Source organism: Chelon labrosus (genome assembly GCF_963514085.1).
Source record: "Chelon labrosus genome assembly, chromosome: 14".
Lineage (NCBI taxonomy): Eukaryota > Metazoa > Chordata > Actinopteri > Mugiliformes > Mugilidae > Chelon > Chelon labrosus.
In genome coordinates, this window is record NC_140347.1 from 11201055 (window position 1) to 11218337 (window position 17283).

Sequence of the window (17283 nt, forward strand, 5' to 3'; positions counted from 1 at the left end):
GTAATCAAGCACTTAGTTGTCTCAGTAAACATGAATGAAAAGCGGTGGCATAGTGTAGATAGTTCTCATTTATGAATGAAAAGCTAATTGATCACCCGTGTAGCTGATCACGTAGGGCTGAACATTCCTTCTCATAGTCCACCAATGAACTGTCCTTCCTTATCCTTCCCTTTCTCACCCCCCTTGACCTCTATCTTCACCGTTGACGTCTATTTTCCACATCGTATGTGGTCTTTTTATGGTGCTATAGATCTCCCGAAGCACCATAAAAGTTTCAAACTCCCCACCCATCATTTTCTTGGGGGCATAAAGTTTGTCTAAAACCGCTCCATTGGGAAGGTATTAAAATTTTTTACATTTTTGCCTATGTACAAAAGCGGCATAGTCATCCATGTCATCTGTGTGACGTGGAGTTGCATTTGTTTACAACCAGATAGCTCTGATTGGTTGCAGGACTATCCAATAGTGTGCAGAGGTATTTTTGTTTACCTCTCCGTATCTGTTGAAATGCACCCATGCCGTGTTTCGCAAGGCTAGGTGTCTTGTACGCTTCTTGAATCCAGGTAATGCTACACCTCTAAAGTGCTGATGGGCACATTCATGTCTTTTAACACATTTCCTGGCCATCCATCTAAAAGCTGTCAAGATATCATCACCGTCATAAGATTCATTATCTGGGGACCATGAGAACCTGAACCAAATGTCCTGGTCATCCATGCATCCAACAGTGGAGGCAGTGTGATTCATGAGTATTGTTTTTTGATGATGTGAAAGAACACAGAGTTGAACGTCACCAGTTTCATGGGCATTTCACTTGCTGGAGACAAACTTGAAGTGATAGGCATGATAGCCATGGGTGCTAGACTTCGGGCACTGGTCACTGCCAGCAGGGAATTTTCCACAAAGTATTAAAAATTTGCTTTTCAAATATGTTAACTTGTCCAAAAGCTTTGCTCCAATTCCGATGCGAATATAAACACATTGAAGCTGAGAATCTGCACTTATTCATTTTGGTAAACAGCTAAAACGTTTGGTCACTGTCCAGACCAATGGACTTAACTGTATCATCAGAACTCAAAAATCCAGCATTGCCAATGCACAGATTGTTAATAATTGGGGGCGGGATTTTAACGCGTTGATTACGATTATTTAATTACAAAAAAAATTAATGCATTTAATCGCGGTTTGCATTCCAAACAATGCAGAACTTTTGTCAGCGCACGATTTCCTGGTACACCGATTACACTGATGCACACGTCCGAGCTCGGCTAACGGCTACCAAAATGGAGGAATCGGATGAAAGCACGCTGCTAGGTGGAAGGCAAATTTTATTTAAAAAAAACTACCCGATGGAAGCCTTGTGCAAATTGTGCAGAAAAAAAACAAAGTTTGCATACCACTGAAGCACTTCAACACTACGGTGCCATCTAAATGCAAAGCATGTTGCAGTGAGCACAGAAACCGCCGGAGCTGTTAGTGCTAGCAGTCCCGGTCCGAGTACGGACAAGACGAGTTGGAAGCCCAAACTCTACTGTTTTGAATTGAAATGCAATTAAATGCATTTTTTCCAGACGTTAAAAGAGCTTCAGAGTTTACAATGTTCATGTCTGTGTCTGTTATTTGACTCAGATGTCCACTAAAATCCATTTAAATAAAAAAAAATTGCTTTTTTGGGGCAAATATTGTTATGCGATTAAAATGCGATTAATCGAGATTAATTACAAAGCCTCTTTAATTAGATTAATCTTTTTAATCGAGTCCCACCCCTATTAATAATACTATGGTAGAACAGCAGGTACGACTACTAGCATTACTGTATTAATAAGAAGTCTTTGTTCAGGTCTATTTGCGTGAATTCTCAAGGGGATGTTGGTTTCACAAAGATGGAGGTGGAAAGTTAGCTCTAAATGGGACCTCTTTACTCAGTGTAAATAAGAACGGAATGTGACCACACATTCGTATCGGCCTACATTAGATGGACAGCCTCAGCACCACGGTTTACCAGCAACATGTATTTGAGGAGAATTGAGGTTATGAATTGAGGTTTTGTTCGATTTAAGAAGTTTCTTAAAAAATAAAATTTTTTAAAAAGACTGCTGGGAGCTGTGTATCGGTCGGTCACACGTGGGTTACGGATTTAACTGTGCAGTCCTGGCTCAGATAAATATGATCGAGGTCCGCAGGCTAAGAATAAACAAGTGGCCTTGGAGCAGCCCGGCAGTTATGAAGACAAATATTTCCCCTCTGGATCAGTGAGGGGGCGGAAAGGTGTGTTTGGAGAGGAGACAGAGGGGTGCTTTGTCCCCTTCTCCGGCGGGTCACTTCTCCCAATCTCTCCCCCACCCCACCCCATTCCTCTCTCAGCCCCCTTCCCTCAATCCCACCCTTCCTGCGCCCTCGTCATCTCCCCGTGTGCGCTCGCTCCTGGGGCTCAAACAAATCTTAACACTTGAGAGATGCTACCGCTTCTTTGCCGCTCTCTCCTGCTCATCCTTGCTCAACAGGTAAGAAAAGCATGATCTTTTTTTCTGCTCTTACACTACACACACACTGACAAGGTGTCCGGCAAAACACCTGATGCCATTCTGCACCTGCCTCATATGAAGCGCAAGAAAATGCACCGTTAAGATGCTTGGGAGCTCTCAGTAGTAGAAAACGGAAAATGACTCATCTCATCAATGTGGTCTTATAAGATGCACATTTGCATCATATCGTACAAATATATTTGGAGTAGTCTTTACTTCCAAAAGAGCCTGCTCCAAAGTCTCTGTGTGTTAAGCTCCACTTTCACACCAAGAAATGAGCTCATTCAGTAAACCTGGCAGACAGGCTCTAGATTTTTGGCATAACCCTCTGTGACCCTAAGGGAATTTACGCTCAAGCGATACCCTGTATGGGTTTCATTATAGCAAACAAAGCAGGCAAAGCAAAGCACGTTTGAATTACAACAGAGTGGCTCTGATACAGAAAAGACAATGAGCCTGTCGTTGTTGCTCCGAGCTATGAAGAGTCTTGCCCATCGTAGACGTGGGGTTGAAGGTTGACGTTAATACTCTAGAGTGAAATGAACTTTGAGATTCAAAGGAACAAATTTGCCAAAACCTTTCTTGGAACTGGGAACCATTTTCATTCAGGGATTAACTCTCATTGGGGTTCACATGTATGCGTTTTCAGCCTTGGCAACACCACGCTCTGCGGATTGCAACGTTTGATCCAGACTTGACTATCTCAACTATAAGCAACGATTGCCATTGAGGGCTTAGACTATTTCCTTTAGTGCGGCCACGAGGTTGACACCTTTTATTCAGCATCATCACTGAATTTGTTAAATACTTACACCTGCAAAGCTAACTGCATTCCTAGAAGAACCCTTGCCCATAGTGGTTAGTTCTAATATGTCTATGAAGGTTCTCAGTCATCCAGGTCATGGTATATCCGAGTAGCTTCTTCAGCAACTGGACTTGTAGAGTTTTTTTTGAGAAGACGTTTCACCACTCATCCAAGTAGGTGGTGAAACGTCTTCTCAAAAAAACTCTACAAGTCCAGTTGCCTTTTTTGAAACTTTTTTGGATGTTAGTTCTAAAAAACAAATCATCATCAAATCCAGAACCAATAGATTAAAAGACAGCCGTCAAATCCCGCACACCTTCAACCTCTACTTCACAGACTCCTGTGCAATAACCCCTATATTTATTCTCCAGTCCACCTGCACTCAATAGGCGTATTTGCACTAATATTAACATATTAACTGGTGGGAAGTCTGAGGTTTAAATAGGAACTCCTCCTGAAAAATACTTGCTTGTTATGCTAATAACCAGAAACTGGTGCAGCTAATTTCCATAAACGACTGTCCCACCAGTCCCCTAGAACTGAAGAAGCTACTCGGATGAGTGGTGAAACGTCTTCTCAAAAAACTCTACAAGTCCAGTTGCCTTTTTTGAACCTTTGTTGAATAAACCTTCTTATTCTTATACGTATTAGCATGTTAGCATGCTAATATTACACAGCTCAAAGCACTACTACGACTGCTCAGTCTCACTTGTCCTTGGACATTGGAGTGATAAGGCACGGAGGAATAACACATGTGAGGGTTTTGTTAGTAGGGGAAGATTCAAGGTTTTGCTGATTAGCGGAAAAATCCAGACAGTCATTGCCACTTGGAGAGCAACTGAACTCAAACTGAAGCTTTTTTTGGCATGCGACATGTGTACTAATCTATTTTATACAACTGATATTCCTACATTGATTGGGGCAAATCATACAATCACGCAGGATCTTTTGGAAGCAGCAGTCGCTCCTCACTTTCATCGTCCTCACACATACACTCTTTTAAGCCGGGCCAAAAACAAAAAACAAAATATTGACCTTGGCTTGCGAACGGCACTTGAGGTGAGGCCAACCTAAGCATGTGAGGGCATTTTGCTCTTAAGTCTAACATTAAGCAGGCTGCACTGCAAACCAACTGCCTCGTACGCAGCGCCGTTCTGCTCCAACATTTTCCAGAGTGGCTAAACTTGTAGGTGGAACAGAAGCTGTCTGTTCATTTTGTGGTTTCAAGTCAACATGCAACCTTAAATGCTGATTTTCAGCAGCCCCCTGCCTTCACATGATGTGTGTGTTACTACACAGTCTCTAACATGAACACATAGTTACTTTATAGCATTACATAAAGCAGCATATCCTAGGGTTAGGGTTAGGGTTGGGGGTTGGGGGGCAGGTTTTAAGTCTGTTCGTGTTTGCCTGAAGGAAGGGATGAGAAAAGTGCATGTCTGGGGCGGGTGGGGTCTCTGAGGATACGTTTAGTATACACAGATCAGCCATACCATTTAAACCACTGACAGGAGAGGTGAATAACATTGACCATCTTGTGACAATACAAAGTTCTGCTGGGAAACTGTTGGACCTGGCATTCATGTGGAGGTGGAGGTGGAGGCAGACATGTACCATCCCCCTAGACCAGACCAGGCACCCCCACCCCATAGCAATGACGCTCCTTGATGGCAGCAGGACGCAGCCTGACACAGACACACAAACACAAAAACACTTTAGGAACAACTCAAAAAAACAACATTCCTTAGATCCCACACTGATCAAGTATCTGTTGAATTATCCACAGAGGCCCCTCCCCTCAACCCATAGGACCCAAAGGCCCCCCACTAACAACATTCTGTTGCCAGACACCACAGGACACCCTCAGAAGGCCCCATGTCCATTCTCTGATAAGTCCCAACTGTTTTGGAGGCACAAGGGAGACCTACACAATATTAGGAAGGTGGTCATAATGTTATGTCTGATTGGTTTGTGCAGTCACCCTGTTTCCCAAACATTTTCCAAATATTAAATAGATTCTAGTCAAAAAGGAGGAAGTGAGGTGTGGGGGTTTGCTGAGCCAACTCTACAGAAGCAAAAAGTTATTTTGCATTTGGTGAATTTAGTTGGACAGTCCACACACAAACAGAGTCTCTCTTTATCTTCACCCAGTGCTTCAGCAGGGCTCAGAACAATGGGCAGCTGCTGGCTCCTCAGAGTGCGCGGGCCGCGGCGGCGGACAGGCGGCAGTTCTGCCAGTGGCCCTGCAAGTGCCCGGCGAGGCCCCACTGCGCTCCGGGCGTGAGCTCCGTCCTGGACGGGTGCGGATGCTGCAAGAGCTGCGCCCGGCAGATCGGACAGCCGTGCAACGAGAGGGACGTGTGCGACCCCCACAAGGGCATGTACTGCGACTTCTCGGCCGACCAGCCGAGATACGAGGTTGGAGTGTGCGCATGTGAGTGCGCCTGGCCTTTTGTTTGGGGAGGACTCAAAATATTCTTTTCCTTTTAAAATCATACCTCTTGCTCACAAATGTTACAAACAGGGATGACGAGCTCAAAGAAGCAACGCTTTTAGACAATTGCGACGTTGTAGGAATATATTGTTGCATGGTCTTCGCTTTACAAATCAATCTGAAGTTTGCGTTTTCACAAACTGCTCTCAGCTGAGTGACAATGTGTGTGCATGGAGAAGCCTGCAGAGTGTTTTTTTTAGACATTTTATTAAGTGGAAAGTTTCAGATGCACGTAACTGATACACTGTTAACGGTAATCAATCAAATTCTCCACTCTAGCCATCAAACGATTTACATTTCAGTTGCACTTTTATGTTGTGCCAGCGACCTGAATCACAGTTTCTGGGTTATTGGGTGTAAGTGCCAAGCTTGGGTGCTAGGCTGTGAATCAACTGAGCTAACAGTCTGCAGTCTGTAGATCTGCTTCTAAGATCTACAGAGAGCTCATCGAGAGTCCTGACATGTTTCCCCTCATTCTTTCAGACATGATGGCGGTGGGCTGCGACCTCAATGGGGCCCACTATGAGAACGGAGACGCCTTCCAGCCCAGCCCCCTCTATAAGTGCACATGCATTGCCGGAGCGATCGGCTGCACCCCTGCTTTCATCCAGAAGCCCGCTGGCCTTTTGGGCCCTGCCCCGCTGATGGGCAACACGCCAGCCGGCCTCCGCGGCGGCCAGCGCTCAAACAAGCAACAACAGGACACGACCTACATGTCAGGTGTGTGTTTAGAGAGTAAACGTCTGAAAGAGGGGCCAGCCCGTCTGGCCAGGAATGCTAATTAGCTGAATGGAAGGGGAGGGGGCACTTCGTTATTTTGGCAGTATGAAGTGTGACTGCCTGTGGTTAGGTTGCCTCACAGAGGAAAGAAGACTGATGGATGGTTCCCGTTATTAAGAGGAAGAGGAGGGAGAAATCGCTTTTTGTTAAACGCAAAAAAAAACAAACGGCACTTTGATGTAGACTACAGCTCGTTGGCTTAGCTGGGAATGTAGCTCTGAAGGGCCATATCTACAGTATAATATGTCTGATTCATGGGAACTCTCTTTCATCACTGTGGAAAACCAGAGCACAATGTTTTGATTAAAATTTAAGAGCTGACATGCACACATGGTAATTGAAACCATCATTCCAGCTGAGCTGAGGGGCATTTAGTATATGCACCAAGCGAACAACAAAGCTGCAGCTATAACGTCTTTTTTCACTGTAAAGGAAATGGTTCCTGTGCAGCTCAGAGGAAACATTTAGTAGGTAATTGCCTTTATGGTGGGTCAAACCAGGCATCTGGAGTTTGTTAGCCTGATTTTAATGTCTGCCTGGCAACACATAGGCTGATACTTTGTGTGTAGGGTGTTGTTGACACAGTGCCCTTTAACTGTAACACTGAAAGCTTACAGGGATCCTCCTTTAGCCTGGAAGAAGAACTGTTTGATCCAGACCACCCCGTGGAGTCCCTGTTCCAAGACCTGCGGCCTGGGCATCTCCACGCGCGTCAACAACGACAACGGCAAATGCGAGATGAGGAAGGACCGCCGTCTGTGCCTGCTGCGACCGTGTGAGAAAAGCATAATCAGGAGCGTTAAGGTGACGACTAGATTCAAGTCTGTTTGACTGTGCTAAAAAGTGTAGTCTATTTAAATGTAAAAACGTGCGAATCACTTCTTGCCTTCCAGGTGCCAAAAGGAAAGACGTGCAGACCAAAGTTCCTGGCTAAGAAAGCGGAGAAACTGGCGCTCTCCGGCTGCACCAGCACCAAGAAGTTCAAGCCCACCTACTGCGGCGTCTGTACGGATAAGCGCTGCTGTGTCCCCAACAAGTCACGCATGATCAAGGTCAACTTCACCTGCAAAGGGGGCACCAACACACAGTGGAAGATGCAGTGGATAATATCCTGTGTGTGCCAGAGGAAGTGCAACGATCCAAGCGACATGTTTTCTGACCTGCGGTTGCTCTAGTGGAGCCGCTCAAGATGTCCACAGACACATGTAACTGCTGTGGAAAACTGGACTGAAACATATTTGGTTATTAAAGGTGAACTACTGTTTTTTTTTTTTTTACAACCTGGACCTTATTTCTGGCATAAAATATTATCGTTTACTCACTCATATAACTTTTGTGTGATTTGGAGTCATTCGGGAGATATTTAGATCTGTGTATATCCATATAGTGGGAGTGAATGGGGCACCGAAACGCAGCCTCTAAATAACGCATTATCGGCTGTGAAACTCGTTAATTTCACCAATATTTTGTTATGATACGCTAGTGCTATTCCCCGTTGAGTCCAGAGTTACCCGTTATCATCATCATCATGATGTCTTTGTCCACAACCTCAGAATCTGAAAAATATTCAGCCATGTTGCAAAAAACTACCAGTAGCAAATTATACGCAGATCTAAACATCTCCCGAATGACTACAAAAGTTATATGGTGAGTAAACGATCGTATTTTATGCCAGAAATAAGGTCCAGGTTGTAAAAAAACAGTAGTTCCCCTTTAAGTTCTCCTCAGCAGAGACAATGTGCCTCAAGAAATCTCAGAGAAGACAAAACCCGTTGTTTCAAAATGAAATTAGATAGGGAAGAATTGTAGGGATGGTTAAAAAAAAAAAATGGAGAAATATAAACCTCGTCTTTAGGACAGGTATGTGCAATAACAACAAGGAATATGGCCAGGGTAATAACACCCAGCGCTGACTCACCAACATTACCTCATAATGCTCAGGGGTCAGGAAGCCTTAAGGCAAAACAGGTCATACTACACATTGAGTTGAACTCTTGTTTTTTACATGTTCCTGTTTATTTCTCTCAGACAAAGAACCTTTTAATCAGGTCATAAATTAAACAACATTGATAAATAAAAAGTATATACAAAAAGAACTGGTTGTGTTGAAGTTGTTTCTGAAACAAGACAGCAGAGCGGACCTTTATCTGGCGATGCTGAGCCTGGGCGCGTCAGGTATGAGTCTGGCCTTGGTGGCGTCCAGATGATGGTACTCTTCAATCAGTGAGCTGAGGGAAGCGACGGCCTCTGTGAAGAAGCTCTGCTCCATCCCCTCTACATTCAGGTAGTGGTGTAAGTGAGCCTAAAATAACAGAACGATAACAGAAAGGGTTTCGGTTTTTTTCATTTCATTTTCATTACTCTATGCTCACAGGCAAAATCACTGAAACACCAGTCAGTATAATGCTGTACAGTCCATGAGAACCATAATGACCATACAGTTGAATCAACATCATAACCCTCATGAATAACAGCAACTCTTTGAGCTTAATGCTAATGTCATCTTGCTAACGACAATATCTGTTCACAACTTGGTCCATTAGCGTGCTAACATTTGATAATTAAAAATAAACACAAATCAGCCGAGGCATGACATACTTGGTTAAAAAAAGAGTTGGGCAAAGTAAAATTTGACTCGACGATGGCACTAGATTAAAAAATGAGGGATTACCACGGTTAACCATACATTTCATCGCTATCTAATCTATAGCGGTTTAGACATTCATCAGACACGACGCAAGAGAAATTACCATGTCACCGAGTGTGGCAAGTTGAGCTTGGCTGTATTTAATAATGCAATGAGCCAAACTCTGATCTGCAGGTTGGATTTGAGGAAACGGTGCAAGATCAGCAAAGGCAGTACGAGATGACCATGACTCTCAGTAGATAATTCAGACCAACCAGCACAAAATATCTCAAAAGTCCTTCAGAAGATTTTTTTTTGCAGCTTCTGAAGATCTAAAACACAACTACTGGAAATGCACCTTCTTCCTGTAGAGCTTGGTGAACCGTTCTTTCAGCTCCAGGAATGTGGGCTTCACACAGGTGTTGTTAGCCAGCGCTAACAGGGAGTGGGAGTGACCCACAGGAGGCACGGAACAGAGACCGGTTTTCCAGCCTTCTTGGTTCCACGAGACAAAGGGCAGCGACGGCCTCAATCTAATACAGGGAGGGAGAGAGAGAGAGAGAGAGAGAGAGAGAGAGAGACAATGATTTGTACTTCAATTATATATTTAACACGGGAAAACTGTGCACCAAAGCTCATTTAAATTACTCTGTCACTGAAAACTTTGAAAACTTTTTTTGAAAATAACACACACATGGGGAAAATAATCTCTTCCCAGAGCTAGCAGCAAAATCTTCTAATTGTCCAAAACTCAAAAATGTGTTTTTAATTAGTTAATTGCTTTTCTGTCAGGGCCTGCTAACATTTACAGTGTCCTGCATTTAATTCCTATTGCGTGACCATCTTGGAGGATGTAGTTTGCGGTGCTGTTAAACTGGATTGAATGACACGCTAAAGTGATTCTGTTATTTAGTCTAGCCCACTGACTAAAATAGCAGAAATGTGTTTCAGTACGACACATTTCAACAGTTCTACAAACCGCAGTCTCCGAAATGAAAGCTCAGTTGAATCAACAGCTCTCTCAGTTATAAGAAACAAATGCTGAACACCAAGAACCTTCATGAAGCTAAGATTTAGTGTAGGACTGTTACAGTGGAAGGCCTTCGTTTTCAGTAAGGTACCGAATGAACTGGGCAGGTGAGCGAGCGTGCTCTCACTCCAGCTTCTGTTTCACCGTTTCTCTTGAGAACGTGTCCAACAAAAACAAGGTCTGAATGAACCAGTCATGAACCGCTGCCGCTGGCGCTGAATAGGAGCACTATTGGTTAAAACGAGTACGAACGTATCGGGGGTCGGCGCTCTGACCTCTCGATGTTCCTGCGGAGGTCGGACACCTGAACGTTGCCTCTGACCATGAGGGCGCAGGCCAGGTAGAGGCTGTGCTTTGGGTCCGCTCTGATTAGCTGGTGGTCTTTGCTGAAGGCATCGCTGAACATCTGGTCCAGTCTAGGTGGCACGGTGAAAAGAGACAGCAAAGGAAAAGAAAGGTTCTCTTAACAAACGATTAGGAATTGAGAAAGAAACGCCCGGAGACGTGTCAGATAACGTTCAGTTTGACTGGGGCCCGAGGGGCAGAAACCAGGGAAGTCCTGCTGAGCAACACCCTGCTCTGCATTCATACAGCCACATATTTACCCAGTAAAACCACCACTCTTTTTGACCTATGAGCTGCTCACTGGAACAGACAAGATCTCTATTGCTCACACAAGACTGCTTTTATGTTACTGAGGGTGTTTTTTTTTCCCATCCCATGCCTGGAGCTAAAATTGAAGTTAACACCTTTTCGCATAATGAAACAAGAACCAGCTTTGTGTTGTTTGAGAATCACACGCCTCTTGTTTAAACTGACTGTTTGATAAGACAAAAAAAAAAAAAAAAAAAAGCTGTGCTAGATTACATACATCTGTTTTGTTTTTCTGCTTGTCTGATGTAATACAGAACAGAGGATCAAAGTTAATTACATTGACATGAGTGTGTCGGTTTACATACACGCATGGAACTGTGCATTCCCTACAGGGACAAGTCAAAGCGTGCGCCCGGAGGAATGTGGTGGCCCAAACAGAGATTAGGTTAAAATAGCTGCACTGATGCACAGAGAGCAGACCTTCTGGTGGGGACGTTTACGTCCGCCAGTGTGTAGAGAGGGGTGAGGCTGGGCACCAGGTAGTGTAAACGAGGGAACGGCACCAGGTTCATGGCAATCTCATTCAGATCCATGTTGAGAGAGCCTTCAAAACGGGCAGAGCTGCAACAAAGGACAGTGAAAGAAACCGATTAAGTGATACTGACAGTTAATTAGAGCTCTTAGTTTAAAAAAAATACACATCCAGACTGCTTTTAAGCACAAAAAGTGAAGATGCTTTATTCAATATTGCGATGAATAGTTTGTATTAAAGGTGTTTTTACAACCTGGACCTTATTTCTGGCATAAAATATGATCGTTTACTCACCCATACAACTGTTGTGTCATTTGGAGTCAATCGGGAGATATTTAGATCTGTGTATATCCATATAATGGGAGTGAATGGGGCACCGAAACGCAGCCTCTAAATAACGCATTATCTGCCGCGAAACTTGTTAATTTCACCAATATTTTGTTATGATGCGCTAGTGCTATTCCCCGTTGAGTCTGGAGTTACCTGTTATCATCATCCGGGGTCTGTAGATTAATTACTTTTCATACAAATTACAGGTAAACAAGCCAACTGTCGCAGGTGCGCGCGATGCTCAGAGATGCCATCATCCAGGTCTGAGGTTAATAGGTCAATCTGCGTATTATAACAAAATATTGGTGAAATGAACGAGTTTCATGGCAGATAATGCGTTATTTAGAGGCTACGTCTTGGTGCCCCATTCACTCCCACTATATGGATATACGTGGATCTAACTATCTTCCGAACGACTCCAAATGACACAAAAGTTAAATGCAGGAAACGGAAAAAGGCTCATCAAATCAGTTTAATCACCCTTTGCCTTTCCTAGGTACACTTGCGCCCAGTTCTTCCAGTGCACTTGGAAGGTACGTTATTTCTATCATAGAGAACTTGCGACAGTTCCGTCTCAATGTTTTGTTGGTTTGTGTAATCCCACGCTGACTCCATAACGTTAATATCAGGGCCCTGTGAGTGTCATACCACCTGTTGCTGGGCTACTTGAGGCTATAGATAGCTCTTTGACTCTACATGTTGAGCTTGCGGTCATGTTGTATGATGGACAGCGTGAATTTAGTCTTAAGTGTACGTTGCAAGACAGGCAATTACCCCCTCACCACAGAGACCAACTGTACGTGAACAAACAGTGACTATACCTGGTAATATTGAGCAGCAGGTTAGCCACAATGTTATTCATGGCATCAAAGGGCTTCTCCGCCCCGCTGAGTCCACCCTGTGCAGAAATGACGCTGCTGTCTTTCTTGATCATTGAACTCGGCTTTGCACCGTGAGACATCAGTTTAATCTTGTTCACGATGTCAACTAAAGACTGGCAGGGTAGAAGGGCAGAATAGAAGAAGTCATTAGAATCCGTAATTTCATAACGTACGTGCTTGCACAGACATCCGCATGAAATGTTTTCAAAAGCGCAAACCTGGTTTTCCACAGGCAGGACACAGTCAGCATGCTCCGTGAGCTCTCTCATTGCCAGGACACTGTTGTAGGGAGAGGTAACGACGTCGTCCTCCTCAGACGGATAAATGGAAGTGACGATGCGGCACACGTCGGGGAATTCCTCCTCTAGCAGGCTGAGCACTCTGGTCCCCAGGCCTGAACCAGTGCCTCAAGTCCACAATCAGTATGTTAATATACACTGAAGTCACCAGCCGTCGTTAAGAGAACTTAAAACCTTGTTTCAATAAACTGGGATGGGATTTAGAGAAGCTTAATATGTTGGTTTCCATACCCGGGCAGTGGACTAATTGTGGAAAGAATCTGCTTTGCATCACTGATACTCAACTAATCATACTCTCATGATCAAAAAGGTCTTTATTCAAGAAGTACCAAGCTTGTTGAGGCACAAGATTTGAGATTCAGGTGAGAATCTGTGCAATATTAATGAACGGAAGCAAAGGTTTAAGTAAAATATCTTTTTAACGAATACGCATGGACGTGTAGCAGCACCTTACCTCCTCCCATGGAGTGAATGAGAAAGAAGCACTGCAGACAGTCACAGTGCTCTGCCGCCCTTCTCAGCTTATCCACTATCTGCTCCCTGTAGGCCGAGCCGTACGTCAAGTGTCCAACAGCCCTGGACAAGAGGAGAAGAGGAGGACACCAGAGCTTGCTTAGGAGAAAAACAAAACCTTGAATCATGATTAAGCACCAAAAAAAAAAAAAAAACGGCATAAAACACTTGTTGAGTTGTTGACGCGCAGCAGACTACGTTCAGGGTTTGCCACAGGCATTCGCTTGGCAAGGAATAAATATCGCCTAAGTCTCGCAGTGATTGCTGCGCTGCATCTGCCAAGATTAAGGAGAAGATTTAATAGTAAAACTGATTTAATATTAGTTTCTTGGGGCTCATGCTTGGAAACTAAATTAGTGGCAGCTCAGAAAGAAGAATTACGGCCTTGTGATCGCGTGCCTCCGCCAGCGAGCTAAGTTTACAGCTCCGTCCACCCAGCCTCAAAAACCTCAAAAAGTATTTCTGCATAACTTTCGTGACTTCACATACAATTCGATCTCTGGCCTTGTTGGATTTAAAATGTTATCACTTTATGAACGATCCTCGGGATTCGTTGAGTTATGGATTGTTGGATCACAGGGTCGTCCTCAAGTCCAGGTTGACATTCGAAACCATCCATGCATGCATTCGTGAGATAATCGAACGACATAAACAGAGAGACAATCTGAAAAATACAGTATAATACTTCTCTCCACAGCTGGACCCAGCATGGGGACAAAAATAATGCGTCTGCAGATGTTATGTGACAGAACAGTCGGTTTCCCTGCACTTTTTTTATAAACCTCAAGAATTTTGAACGAGGCCGCTGTGAACTGGGAGAACATGACAGCTCACACATAATTCTGTCTCATGTGAACTTTTCTTTATTATGATGAACATTCCTTTCTCAAGGTCTCACCAACAGCTCTGCTTAAGATGAAAAAGACATTTGTTTCTTTTTTTTTTTTTTTTTACAGTGGATGTCAGGCTATAGATAAACCTTGCCCCGACAAGAAACTGCACCTACCCTTCCCCCCCCAAATTATTCTACGCAGAACTGAGACACTTTACAACCTATGTGAGCTCGAGGCGTCCCGTGGCTAGTCTGTCTCTCACCAGTTGTTGCCTGAACCTGACACGTCTGTGAGGAGCTGAGTGCTGTCGAACACTTCCCTCAGGGGGCCCTGCAGGATCTCGTTGACAACGCCCTCCTCCATGTCCACCAGGACCGCCTGCAGATTCAAATATGTGACAATGATATATTTCGCCGATATTGTACCGCATGCCCCGGATGCCTGCGGTCATTTCATAACTCCTCTTTGTAACCCAGCGAACACTTTTCATTGAACACTTTCAGAATCCAGCTCAAACTCTAAAATAATCTGCGACGGAATATAGACGTCATCAGTCGGTCTTAAGCGTGTTGTTATCCAGTTTTGAATTGTTTATTGTCTTCACTGGTCCAAAGAAAACCCCAAGGGTTGAACTTTAGCAGATGTGAGGCAGTTTTTTTGCTTACTTATTGCCAGAAAGCATAATTAACATAAACGGAAAGACTCCCGTAAACCATAAAGAGGCTGGGTCAAGAGATATTATGTTTCACGTACAATTTGAAAAAATCCATTGGAGTGATATAAAAATACATCCGTTGCCAGTTTCCAACAAAGTTTTAGCAAAACAAAAGGGAGAGATTGAATGTGCACTGCATGTCCTTTGTTGTTCACTTTGTTTAACTGACATGGTATTAAATAGATCAACTATAATCATCGTTTGTCCAAAACATGCTCTGCAATACATACTTTTGTTTTTTTTGAAGGTTTTAAAGTTCTCTCAGTTTTCTGGTGCGGGTCCGAACTTACCCTGGCCTTCAGTTGTTGGATTCTCCCGCCGACAACACAGGCTCCCCCATCACGTCTGCTGGGAAAGCAGAAGTTCAACAGAGGGATTACACTCAGGACCGCGTCTGAACACTTACATGACAGACTGGATGAAAGCAGGGATAATTACCTTAAATCCACGTTCCGGAAAAAACTGCTGAGGGCCTCATCATATAATCCTTTCTGAAAAGTAGCAGAAAAACACAAGATAAGGTGAGGACCATAGACTTTATCATGTCTATGGTAAGGACCGAGTAGGATTTTACTTTACATTTTACATTCAGATGTTTAGGTCAAGTTTAACATTTTATTTAACCGTAACTAGTTTGGGTTTTCACCAAACTGTAGTTAATATTAGTAGTAATAATTACTTAGCTACTTAAACCTTGATTTTACACTGATCAGGCATAACATTATGACTATCTTCCTAATATTGTGTAGGTCTCCATTGTGCCTCCAAAACAAGTCAGATGCATCAGAGAATGGACATGGGACTTCTGAGGGTGTCCTGTGGTGTCTGGGAACAGAATATTGTTAGTGGGGGGGGTCTTTGGGTCCTGAGGGTTAAGTTGAGGGGCATCTGTGGATCATCCCACCATCCCACAGATACTTGATCAGTTTGGGATCTAGTGAATTTGGAGGCCAGGTCAACACCTTGTGCTGTTCTTCGTGTTTTTTGTTTTGTTTTGTTTTTTTAGTTGTTCCTAAAGAGTTTTTGTGTGTGTGCCTGTGTCAGGCTGCATCCTGCTTGGGGTGGCTGCTGCCATCGAGGAGTGTCATTGCTATGTGGCAGGCATGCCTGGTCTGGTCTGGTCTAGGCACAAAGCAACTCCTGGCATTCATTCATGTGGATGTCTAGGTAACATCCACATGAATGAATGCATGCCAGGTCCAAAAGTTTCCCAGCAGAATATTGAGTTGTCACAAGATTGTCAGTGTTATTCGCTTCTCATGTCAGTGGTTTTTAATATTGTGGCTGATTGGCACCTTTAATTCTTGTATTATTTTTCTTCTCCCACCTTGTTCTATTTTGTATCTAACTAACTTGTATTTTTTCACTGTCTTGCCCTGCCACTGTAAGACCTAAATTTCCCCACGAGGATCAATAAAGTCTCATCTTATCTTATTAAAATGTTTGGAAATTAGGATAGTTTCATTATTAATTTTGAATAAGAGGATATTTTATTAATATTACTGACATATGCTGAAATTGTTCCGTTTGGAGCCAGTGAGCTCGTGTTTACGACAGGGGAAGTCGTGCACACAAAATTCTTGGCGTTCAAGCGGCAACGTCAGCCGTAAACTGTGAAAACGCTGCTGCTAGGCAACCGTTGGCGTCTCTAAGCAAGAGAGAACAGCCCGGTAACTCAATACAGGAACTTCTCAGGCACAATAAAAAGATGAGTCAGCTCGGAATTAAAAAACGTTTTCCTCAGACATGATACGAAAAGAAATAAATTACAACACGCTAACTCGGGTGAACTCGAGAAAACAAAAACAAAAAGGCAGGAACAGTGTCCTTGTATTTACGTTGTGTGTATTCGCACTTACTTTATTGACGTGGGCGTGCTCTCGCAAAGCAAGATCCCAAAACCTGCAGCCAACTTGGTTGCCACACTGTCCAACTGAAGAACACAAGTATAAAGTTGATTTTTTTAATATATATAAACTGCTATGAAAATATTCCGCGCATAAACCCGCACGTAAAGATGTCCACTCACCTTGGACGACAACGGACTGTGTCATGACAGCAGTGGCGCACAGACCCCCGTTTGTAGCACCGGTTAAGACACGCTCGGTGTTATTGTTTGTCCACAGCTGTCCATTAAAATTAGTTTTTTTGACAGACAGAACTTTTAAACGCTTCGCAAGACGCGCGCCTTCGCTGCGTCCGGTCGACTGCTGATGACGTGCTTGCCTGCCTGGCTGCCATGGAGACCGCGCTCAACGCTGCGACAACAGCGTAAGATACCCTGCTGGAAGCTTTACTCTTTAGCGTGCCTATTCATTTTTCTCTT

At 43.8% G+C, this 17283-nt stretch overlaps 2 protein-coding genes across 5 annotated transcripts; one reads left to right on the plus strand and one right to left on the minus strand.

Annotated features, from left to right (window-relative positions):
• Positions 1–2456: 2456 nt before the first annotated feature.
• Positions 2457–8001, plus strand: ccn6 (cellular communication network factor 6; the record flags this gene model as incomplete). The annotated part of the gene is made up of 5 exons (XM_084560658.1): positions 2457–2504; positions 5482–5764; positions 6308–6544; positions 7215–7408; positions 7498–8001. 5 exons carry the CDS (start codon positions 2457–2459, stop codon positions 7777–7779), a joined length of 1044 nt encoding a protein of 347 aa, XP_084416784.1. The 3' UTR covers positions 7780–8001.
• Positions 8002–8588: 587 nt separating this feature from the next.
• Positions 8589–17166, minus strand: tube1 (tubulin, epsilon 1). Of its 4 annotated transcripts, none has more exons than XM_084560657.1 (12): positions 16987–17166; positions 16817–16890; positions 15396–15448; positions 15248–15302; positions 14505–14620; positions 13351–13472; positions 12816–13003; positions 12538–12710; positions 11335–11475; positions 10536–10676; positions 9589–9763; positions 8592–8906 (listed from the first exon to the last, which is right to left on the minus strand). In XM_084560657.1, exons 1-12 carry the CDS (start codon positions 17009–17011, stop codon positions 8748–8750), a joined length of 1422 nt encoding a protein of 473 aa, XP_084416783.1. In that variant the 5' UTR covers positions 17012–17166; the 3' UTR covers positions 8592–8747. The 4 variants fall into 4 exon arrangements, with proteins under 4 accessions (XP_084416781.1, XP_084416780.1, XP_084416783.1 ...); XM_084560656.1 differs by having other exon boundaries at positions 8593–8906; positions 15248–15305; XM_084560655.1 differs by having other exon boundaries at positions 8589–8906; positions 16817–17166.
• Positions 17167–17283: the final 117 nt, after the last annotated feature.

What these genes read in the sequence shown, in the direction of transcription:
- tube1 (XM_084560654.1), bottom strand. Translation starts at nt 17,011, where the DNA reads ATGACACAGTCCGTTGTCGTCCAAGGTGAGTGGACATCTTTACGTGCG. An exon ending in AGCACGCCCACGTCAATAAA is followed by an intron (nt 15,449 to 16,816) that starts GTAAGTGCGAAT and finishes GCTACTTTTCAG; the next exon opens with AAAGGATTATATGATGAGGC. An exon ending in GTAAACGTCCCCACCAGAAG is followed by an intron (nt 10,677 to 11,334) that starts GTCTGCTCTCTG and finishes CGTGCCACCTAG; the next exon opens with ACTGGACCAGATGTTCAGCG.